Raw genomic sequence first — 10,509 nt, 5'->3', positions numbered from 1 at the left:
TCCTGCTGATCTCTGGTCTTGAGCCATTACCTCTCTGCGGGGGTGGAATCATGATTCTCGGACCAGACCTGAGGCTGCAGTCATCTGTAAGCAACCATGGCTTTATTTCAATGCCTGCAGTTCTCTTCCCTTTAGCAATGAAGTTTATTATTCCAAAAATGGCTAACAGATGGTATCTTCCATGTTTCAGGGATCTATTATGTAGCTGTGTTGTTCTGAGGAAAAAAAATACAAAACTCTAAAACTCTTGGTTCAGATACCTTTTATTAGACCAACAGAAATGTTTTTGCTACTTCTTATTCTCTGGCTGACATGGTAAATACCGTATTTTAGCCGGTTTTGGAAAAATAAACTTCATTGGTAAATAAGAAAAAGTTTTGGAAAAATAAACTTCATTGGTAAATAACAAAAAGATTTTTGCCCCTCCCTGCCTGCTTCTGACATCTGACACTTCCAGGAAAAAAAGACAGCCTTATCTGCACATCAAAGAGCAACTCGCACAACAGGACTCTCACAGACCCAGGGGAATATACTTCCAGTCTCAACTTCCCCTGTGCAAAATAGAGTTTATTTTCTACCTAAGAGGACTTGTACAATCTTTGATTTCTCCTCAGCCTGAAGAAGGGTGTGTGCACCCAAAAGTTTGCAAAAAGAATTTTTTTACTTTTTTGAGTTGGCCTAATAAAAGGTATCACCTCTGAACCAAGTGTTTGAGAGTTTTGTCAACCTCTGGCTAGTATTCTTTGCCTTTCGATACCGTAGCTTGGGGTGTTTGATAAGCTCCTAGCACTGTAATCTGGTGCAGTTGAACAAGCTGCCTCAAAGCAACCTTTTTGGGGTGAATGTCCTTGCTATCACAGCCCAAATCATAGTGCTTGGTGTTAGGCCACCAGATACTCACTAAGATGCAAGCCTGCTCCTCTCGCCAGTTGGCTGCATATTGAGACCACATCATTGGCTTGCCAAAGCAAGGCTCAGCATGCATGCAGCCTCTACAAACTGTGCTGCTGGTCAGGAGTGATCCCTGCCACAAATGAGGGGTTAAACATTGCCCAAGGCAAAACCAAAAATTGTCCAGCTCCTGGGGAATAGAAGGCCAAAAGTACACCCCAGGGAAGTATGTGCATAAAAATTCAAAATTATGCAATGAGTCCTGGGGGCTGCATGTGGCAGCACGGCGCTGGCCTGGCCTGGCCTTGCCTTTGGACCAGACCAGGCTGGCTCCATGTCAGCATGTGGGGCTAGAGGCACTGTAGCTGGGAGGCACATGCTATTGGGCGGGGGGAGGCTCTGTGCTTCCATGTTGGGCTTCCAGCACACCAATGAGAAACCTTGCATGGAGGCATGGAGTTGCGCACCATTGGCCTGGCCTGATGGGGTGCGGCTCCCGCCTGCAATGCCGCAAACCCTATGTGCTGTCACGGGGCCAGCCCAGTCTGGGTTGAAGGGATGTGGCAACAGGCTAGCCAGCCCAGCTCCATGCCACCACGTGCACCTGGAGCCATGCGCTGCTGGGAGGCTTTACCTGCCATGGCCATGAGCACCCCAAGGGCCCACCACCAGCCGCAGCGGCTGTGCACCATGGGACGGGTGTGACGGGAACCCACACCCACCCGCAAACCCCAGGCCCATCCCCCCACTCCTGCAGGCAGAAGCTCTCCTCCCCACTTACCAGCTGCCCAGTCGCATGCCACCTCACTCAGTGCCTCCACATGGGGCTCCCAGCTGGAGTGCTGGGAGCCCCATGGAAGTGGAAGCACAGAGCCCACCCAGATTAAATGATGCAAAATTATGTGCAGTCATACATTTTATGTGAAAAAAATTCCCCAGGGTGTACAATAGGAGGGGGAAGTGTGTAGAAGGGGGCCAGAAGGCACAACTGTGGGGTTGCCAGTGGAGAATTTGAGTCCCAGGGCCTAGCTTTGAGTTCTGTAACTAGCAATTGTACTGAAGCCATGCTGCAGACTGGCCACAGGGAGAAGCCAAGTAGCAGCTCGAGTGGGGATGTAGCCAGAACCTACAGGTCCTTTGGCAGTAGCCAGCCTGAGAAATGTGCACAGGGACTTACACTGTGGACAAGGTAGTGTGGATGAGCACATGGGCCATGGGCAATTTGCATTGTCCAAGGCAAGGGTGTCTAACTCGCTTGGAGTCTGGGCTGGATTTGAACTGCAGGGCATTTTGTGGGCTAGATTCAGCGTGGGGTATGAGACCAACTACCTTGGCCACTGTGACAGCAGCAGTAGCAAGGGGTCTGGCAGTGGCTGGGCTGGATCCAGGGGTCCAGTGTCAGAAGTGGGCCTGGGAGAGGAGCCTAGGGGCAGCAGTGGAAGACAAGCTCGCTGCCCATGGCCATGACAAAGGGGCCTGAATTCCACAGAAGACCATGCCTCCCAGCTTCTGGTGGCCCATGGGTAACCTGGCAGGCCAGCCAGAGTGGCTCTCTTATAAAACACTGGCAGTGCCTTCCTAAATATGTACCAGCCTCAGGGGCAGAAACAGAGCACACTGGCTGCAGGGTAGAGCAACTTGTAGTGATATGATAATGATGATGTTTGCTTTTTTGTGAGCATTGTGGGACATGTGAGTCTTCTGAAGGAGCTCATGTGGTGGGGAGGGTGATGGCTTAGGCAGCCAGGAGGGAAAGCTGTTCCTTGGGGACCTAGTAGAAAAAGATGCACGGAGCACTGCTGCTCGCCTGGAGCTTATAATTTGCTGGTGCTCTCTGGTGAGGAAACCAACAGGTATGCAGCAGCAGGGACAGAAGGTACCCAGGAGCGGGTGAGGGGGCACTGAATACCAACCCCCTGCCCCACTTGGTGTGGAAAGTGTTGAGGCAGAAGGTTTGAGTTTTATAGCGTATGATTTTATTGTTGCCAGTGGCCCTTTGAGGATGAACAAGACTGGTGGCACGGACAGTACACATTCAAAATGCAGCTTGCCCAGGAACTTCACCCGAGGGATTTCAGATTGGCACAGGAGGAAAACCTCCAAATGACAGAGGAAGTCTGATTGGAGCTAGCCAGGTCACACTGACTCTGCTCACATACCTCTCTCAGCCAATCAGAAGAATCCATAAGCAGGCATAAGATTTTGGGGTATGTGTCGCAGGAGCCTGGCAATTTGCAGACTTTCCATCCTCCATCCCTCCCTGGCTCCCATCCAGGGCTCCTGAGCTGTTCTGCGGAATAACCATCCTTACAGACTGGCTCACACGCAGATAATTTGGCATGTCATGCTATATCTGAGTGCTCTCCCTCTTTCTCTCCCCCCTCCCCCCAACCTTTTTCTTTCCCCTCATCCCCTGTCCTTGTGTATTCCTGATCTGTGGGTTCTTTCAGTCTCCTTTCTCATGAACTGGGATGTTTTCTCTCTCTAATGCATCAGGAAGTGATACACAATGAGGAACCTCTCATCCCCTGTGCATCAGGGAGAGAATTATTGACTGAGCGCTGAGCAGTCCAGTAATTGATTTAAACCATATCCTCACTCTCTCTCTGTCTCTCGCTTGGAGTGGCTGGTTCCGTCCTTCTGGTTCATTTCATTTAATTGGATTCCCTGAGCTGCAAAGCCGAGGGAATAAAATCCACCGAGAATGTTCACTTCAAAATCCAACTCTGTGTCCCCTTCTCCGTCCATGGAACAGGCAGACTCGGATGCCCTGGATATCAGCACCAAAGTGCAGCTGTATGGAGTGCTCTGGAAGAGACCCTTTGGAAGGCAGTCTGCCAAGTGGTCCAGGAGGTAAGCAGCTATGGTATGGGACTCTTAACAGCTGCAGTCACAGAGGGACTTCCTAGCTGGAAAAAAAAAAGCCAAGTTCCAGGTGTGTAGGTGGGCTAGATAAGCAGGTGGACCTTCTTTGGGCATGACCCAGTAGGGCAGTGAAGTAATATCAGATGGGTTTGGGCAGATCTCTGAGGGAGTCATAAGCAAGGTGGTATGGGGTGGATTTAAAGTCAGAGTTAGATTAGCAGTGTGAACCTTTGTCAATAGTTTCCCCCTTCTCACACTGCTTTATGCACAGCACAGGTCTGCCTGTTTTCATTTAGTCCTACCACCCCACCTCTCCTTTGCCACATACACATCTCTTTAGGACTGTGTTGGGTACCAATCTGCTTATTCACAGCTTCACATTGAGATAAGACTGTGAGAGCTGAAATGGCTGCTTGTCTCTCTTGACCCCGAGTAGTAAGAGTTCATTTATCAGTGGTGGTAAAGCTCTTTGAGAACATGGGATGCAAGATTATTTTAGTGTAGTGGCTAGTCTGTCTGTGTGTCTGTCTGTGCTCCTCTTTTTTCTCTGGAAGGGCTTTAGAACTGTTTCCCTGTGTGCCATAGAGACTGTACTGCTATCATCAGCAGGAGATTCTCCTGTGGGGAAGGACAGTCTGTATCCGGATCCCTGCTATTGCCATGAAGTTTCATGCAGCCATACTGTGTTGCATAGTGATAGTCATGGAGTCAGTAGCTTGGCTGTGCCCTCATTACTGCATCACCAAGGATGAAAGTGTGTACTTTGCTACAAAAGCGAGGGGTAAGGCTAGGTTTTTAAAGTTAATGTTGTTTCTTTGCAAAGTTCACTGAATTTTTAAAAGTTTCTTCAAGTGACCTTCAAACAATGAGGGGTGGCTGGTGTGCAAACATACACTTTTGTAAGGATGCAGTTTTGTACTTCTCTATCACCTTCCATTTGAGGCCATTACAAACTCTGATAAATGAAACTCTCATCACCCCCCTGAAGGAGGCAAGCTTCATTATTATTAGGTATTGAGGTGGTTAGTAGTGTTAGTCTGAGGTCAGGTGGAAAGTAGGCCAGTTACAGCAGGGTGGCTCCTTAGGCCATTTGTGATCTAATGGTTTAGGTCTGGCTTTAGGTCAGTGATTTGCAGGTGGCCTTGGGCAGGTGACTTTACTAATGTTTTTCACGGTCTTCTTCTGTAAAATGGAGATAATAAATTGCCCACCTTTTGCAAAGGGGTTTGACACCCACAGATTAAACAGCACTATAAAATGCAAAGGTCTTTCATTATCCCATTTTACCACTAGGGGAAATTGAGGCTCTGAGAGGCTAAGTCACTTGTAAGATCACACAAGAAATCTGAGGGGATGTGCATACTCTAGGTTTGCTTTAAACAACCTGGCCTGGGTACCTCAAACAGTCCAACTGTTGTAGCATGGAGTTCTGCAGTGCTTCTCAGTATGATTATTTACCCTGCATTGAGTTTCATACTATTGCACCTAGATTGGTTCGAGCAGCCAAATAGCATGTAAAAGTTACCTCCAGTCACCCTCCACTACCTGCAGTCTGCAGCATGCACACACACAACCTGAGCTAGGAATAGCAACCATCTGCTATCCACGTGCATTCACCACTGACCATCATGCTCAACTTGCAGAAATACTGTTACGAAAAAAGTAATTTGACACTGAAGCATCTCTCTGGCTATGTTGAGACCTCTTTCTTTTTATCTGTGCTGTTAATTTTTTTCTGCAAACTGTGGCTTTTTTTCTAGGAGATAATTTGTGGTGATATAACCGCTGCTCAGTTAATAAGCAATTGTTAATTGAATTACACTTGAAAAGAAATGTGACTGTGTCACCGAAAGAGACCAGAAAGGATAATTGAGGGCTAGGCCTCCAGGGAAATTATAAGTAGTTCTTAAAATGCTTGTTTCTCCCTAATCAAGATTTCCTGCAACCATGCTGTCCAGCTCCGCCTGACATTTATATCATTATTTATTTAACACTGAGCTATTCCTAGAATTTGCCCCTTCTTCAGCAAGTTGTAAATATTTTAGTGGTAGCAGGTGGCAAGAGGTGGTGAAGACCCTTTTAAGGCAGAAAGAGGGTGGGATATTTGCTGCAACTGCAAGGACTCAGAGCTGTGGATGAAGAGAGAAGGGAAAAGGGTTGATACTAATTAGGAACAAAAAAGAGGAGAGTGGGATTTAAAGGAAAGGAATTGGGGTATTCCAAAGTAAAGAGTCTGCTTTAGTGATGGCCAGGATCAAAGGGGAAGCAGGAAGAACTAAGGGAGTAGGGAGACAGTTTCTTAGAAAGGTAAGGGTGAAGCCTGGAAGCAAAGCAGGCAGAAGGGGCACAGAAGGAAATGGGAGCTTGAAAGGCAAGAGCCCAGAGGAAAGGGAAAATGGAATGGCAGATGATCAGTGTTGAGCAGGGAGGAGGCATGAGGAGAGCCCCTGGAAGCGAACAGAAAGTGCCCCTGTTAAGGTTCTGTAACATGTGGAAGCTTTTCAGACTTTCCCATCTCCTGTTTCTAGCCGCTGCTGCATCTCTCCAGTAAGCCTCTCATTTGGGATGTGTAGTGATAGGCATCAGCTATTACCACCCTACTGCATGCTTGCCAGGGCTCTTGGCATGTCACATGTCAGACATGGCCAAGGGCTGGGACTTAATGAGGCTGTAGCTAACTTCTCCCTGAAGACAAAGCTCTTGAACATCAGCTGGGCCTCCAAAGCTTTCACTAAAACCAGAGTTGCTTTCCTTTTTCTTTCTTTTTTTCTGTGACTACAGAGGGAGTTTGCTGTGAAATCGAAGTTACCCCTTACTGCCAGAGGCATAGCATGCAAAAAAACGCACCCTGGGCACCTCATTTCCTACCCTTCCCTTAAGAGCAAAGCAAAAATCAAATATAACTTTTGGAATGCGCACGAATTTGCTGGAGTATACATAAAGTTAAAAAACCCCACAACAAACTAGGCAAAATATAAACAAAGGATATCCTATCATTAGTCCTGTAGCCATTACAGTTAAATGTCCATCTCTTATTTAGATTTATAAAACAAAAACTAGCCTTCTTGAGCGTCATGATAGGGCCTCAGTACTTTGCTGTCAGTCATTTCTACACCCGAGTTAATATTATGACACCTGAGCTCAGGTTTATAGCTAGAGCAAAAACAGGTCTGCAGCACCGTAAAACAGAAGAGAGGAATGGCTAATAGGTGGCAACATTGCAGAAAAAAGGCTAGTTTTAATAGTGAGACATCAAGACCATTAAAAAGTATAGAGGATCGTTAGCACCTGTGAAGTGGAGCTAGATAAACAGGAATCAGGGAGAAGATAATGAGCCATGAAGTCAATAGACTCCTATCAATGCTACCTGATTAGAAATGTGGCTGCCCCTCGCAGGCAGTTGGTTTTAAATTTGGGTGGAGCAGTAACCATAGGGGGTGCAACTGCACCACTACCTTCCCCTGCCCTGCCCCCCAGTCACCCCCTGGGCAGGAAACAAGGAACAGGAAGCAGCCTTATACTGAAGATTTGCAAAGCATAGCTCAGGTACCCAGGGATGGAGGAGTGCTGGTCATGCCTTATGTACGTGATGTTTGACTGGTAAGGATTCTGATTCAGGTTTTTCATAGCACTTATCTCCATAGTACCCAAGTGCCAGTCACACTGGTTTATCCTCATTGCCCTCCTTGATGCAGGGAAGCGTTGTTATCAAGCCTGAATTACCGATGAGAGACAAAGTGATTTGTTCAGGCCATCAAGAAATTGTGTAGCCAAGAAAAGAATGGCTCAATACCTTCAGTTTCCTGTTGGCTACTACTGGCCCGGTGTGTAGATGTAGATCTGGTGCCTGGATGGTATGTGGGAAGGGGATACTGAAAGTCCTGCTGCTACAAACTTCTATGCATGCGCAAGCCCCAGCTCCGTTTGCATAAGTAAATGATAATACCCCAACACTCCCAGTCCGCAGAGCCAGAGCTGCAGAGTCCAGGGATCTTGCCGTAGAATCTAGGTCCAGGCAGCAGCAGGGTACACTCAGGGTTAAGAAATGAAGACCCTCTGTGTTAGACTGCTGATGATGGATGCCTTTAACCTAGTTTGGGCTGTTATTATAGCACCTCCTCTGAAGCTGGTTGTCAGGAAGGTATTCAAAAATCCTCAGGTAGGGGAGATGTTCAGAATCAAGGCACCCATTGTAGCAGTCAGCAAATGCTGTTGAACTTAGGCGAGCTAGGAAAATATGTTTCTTGGATGAGTCCTCAGTAGCTGGCATTTTATTACAACAGCCCTCTCCCAAGCTCTGAGAGGTATGTGCACTACAATTTTCTCCCACCCCCCTACATCAGTCATATCTCAGCAGTGACAGTGAAAATGCCTTTCTGCCATGGGACTATCAATGGCATATAGGAACCAAGGGACTATAGATCAATAGCAACTAATCCATCTGCCAGTGTCATAAAGAAATCCAGCTTCCTGCCCTCTTAAACATCTACATTGTCAATACTTGGCTCAATGAAACTCCATGCTAGTGACTGAATGAATTGATGAGTGGAGAGGTTGAGGGGAGCTAGGGATTGAGTCCCATAGTCCAGACTTGGGTTAAACTTGCATTGAAGTCAATGGAAGCTTTGTCTGTGTAAAGACAAGGTCTGGCCCTGTGGACATTGGTGAGAGATACTGGAACCTATTTTCTGCTGCTTGAGTAACCATTTCCATAAGAAGAGTGATGCTTTCCCATTTCCAACATATCAGAATAGCCGTGATTTACACCCACTTTTCTCAACTATAAATAGTTGCACAGGGTGCAAAGCAGAGGGAAACCTGAAGAATTTGCAAGCTGAGGGGAAGAAGCAGCAGAGATGAGGGCTATTTCAATCCAGCCCCTTACTATAATATGTTGTACCTTAAAGCCCAAACTGTATCACTGATTGGAAAAGGAATCTTTAAGATAGGAAAGAAGGAGCATTTGGGGACTTACAGACCAGTCAGCCTGACCTCGGTACCTGAAAAGATCACAAAGCAGGTCTTCAAGGAATGTATTATGATGTAGCACATTAAGGAAGACAAGGTGATCAGCAAAAGCCAGCATGGAGTCACCAAGAGCAAGTCATGCCTGACCAGCATGATTTCTTTCTATGATAAAGTGTCAGGCTATGTGGAGGGAAGTGGAGTTGGGGAAGCAGTGGATGTGCTAGGTTTTTGACACAGTCTCCCATGACATCCTCATTAACAAGCTAAGGCAGTACAGACTAGATGAAGGTCCTGTAAGGTGGAGGATACATACCTAGTTGGATCATGCTCAATGAGCAGTCGTAAATGGCTTAATGTCTAGCTGGGAGGAGGTATTAAGTGGGGTTCCCTAGGGGTCTATCCTGGGATCAGTACTATTCAACTTCTTCGCTAATAATTTGGACAATGGGATAGAGTGCATGTTTAGCAAATTTGCAGATGACACCAAGTTGGATGGATTTACAGATACTTTGGAGGGTGGGGCTAGGATCCAGAATAACCCAGTAGACTGGAGAAAGGGTCCTCAGACAGTCAGATGAGACTCAACAAGTCCTGCACTTGGGACAGAATACCTGTATATACATATACAGACTAGGGAATGACTGGCTAAACTGAAGTACTGTAGAGAAAGACCTGGGGGTCATAGTAGACTATAAGATGAATATGAGCCAACAGTGTGCTCTTGTTGCCAGAAAGAACAACAGCATACCAGACTGTATTAACAGGTGTGTCTGGCAAATCAAGGGAAGTGATTGTTCCACTTCATTCATACTGGTGAGGCCTAACCCGGAATACTGTGTTCAGTTTTGTGCCCCACATAGAAGGATGTGCACAGATTGGAAAATGTCCAGTGCAGAGTGACAAAAATGTTTAGGGGCCTGGGAAGCAAGAGTTATGAGGAAAGGTTGAAAGAACTAGGGTTATTTAGCCTAGAGAACAGAAGGCTGAAGTGGGCGGGGGAGAGAGAGAATTTGATAAGTCTTCACATATCTAAATGGCGATTACCAAGAGGATGGAGATGGGATTTTTTTCTGTGGCCCTAAGGGACAAGACTAGGAGCAATAGACTCAGGATGCAGCAGGAGAAATTTAGTTTGGAGATTAAGGCAAACTCTCTGACTTCGAGGGTGGTCAAGCATTGGAACAGGCTACCTAGAGAAGTTGTGGAAACTCCATGGAAATTGTCATGAGCGGGCTGGACAGACATTTGGCTAAGGTGGTTTAGTCAGGGGTGATTCTGCCTCGGGCAGGGCACTGGACGAAATTAGTGTTTCTCAACCTGTGGGTCACAACACAAAAGTGGGTCGCAAGAATATATGAAAGAGTCATGAACAAAAATTTAAAACATGGATCAACAAAGTTTAAAGCTGGATTCTCCTTTAAAAAAGAAAAAGATGGGAAACTGTGGGTTTCCACTTGCAAGCTGGCACAGTTCTGGCCTGCAAGGGGCTGCTTGGGGGTGGGGGGAACGGGAGGAAGGCGATCAGGCAGGGAGTGCTATGTGTATGTGCACACATGCATGTGGTAGCCAGGCAACATGGAGAGCCGCTTTTGCAGTTCCCTGGAGGCAAGTCTATGGTGGAGGGGGGCAATGATTTCATAGATTTCATAGACATTAGGGGCTGGAAGGGACCTAATGAGATCATCGGGTCCAGTCCTCCTACCATAGGTAGCAAGTCAGCTGGGATCATAGTTTCATAGTAGCTAGGGTCAGGAGGGACCTGAACAGATCATCTAGCCTGACCCC

At 46.9% G+C, this 10,509-nt stretch overlaps 1 protein-coding gene across 1 annotated transcript in view; it reads left to right on the top strand.

Moving 5' to 3' along the window:
* The first annotated feature begins 3,595 nt into the window (after positions 1 to 3,595).
* Positions 3,596 to 10,509, top strand: part of PLEKHD1 (pleckstrin homology and coiled-coil domain containing D1) — a 46,287-nt gene continuing 39,373 nt past the window's right edge. The window contains exon 1 of the mRNA XM_006025184.3: positions 3,596 to 3,744. Coding sequence (XP_006025246.1) covers positions 3,596 to 3,744 — 149 coding nt within the window. The remainder of the gene's footprint in view (positions 3,745 to 10,509) is intronic.

The sequence above is a fragment of the Alligator sinensis genome, unplaced genomic scaffold, assembly GCF_000455745.1.
Source record: "Alligator sinensis unplaced genomic scaffold, ASM45574v1 scaffold768_3, whole genome shotgun sequence".
NCBI lineage: Eukaryota > Metazoa > Chordata > Crocodylia > Alligatoridae > Alligator > Alligator sinensis.
This window is presented reverse-complemented; position numbering and strand designations above follow the sequence as displayed.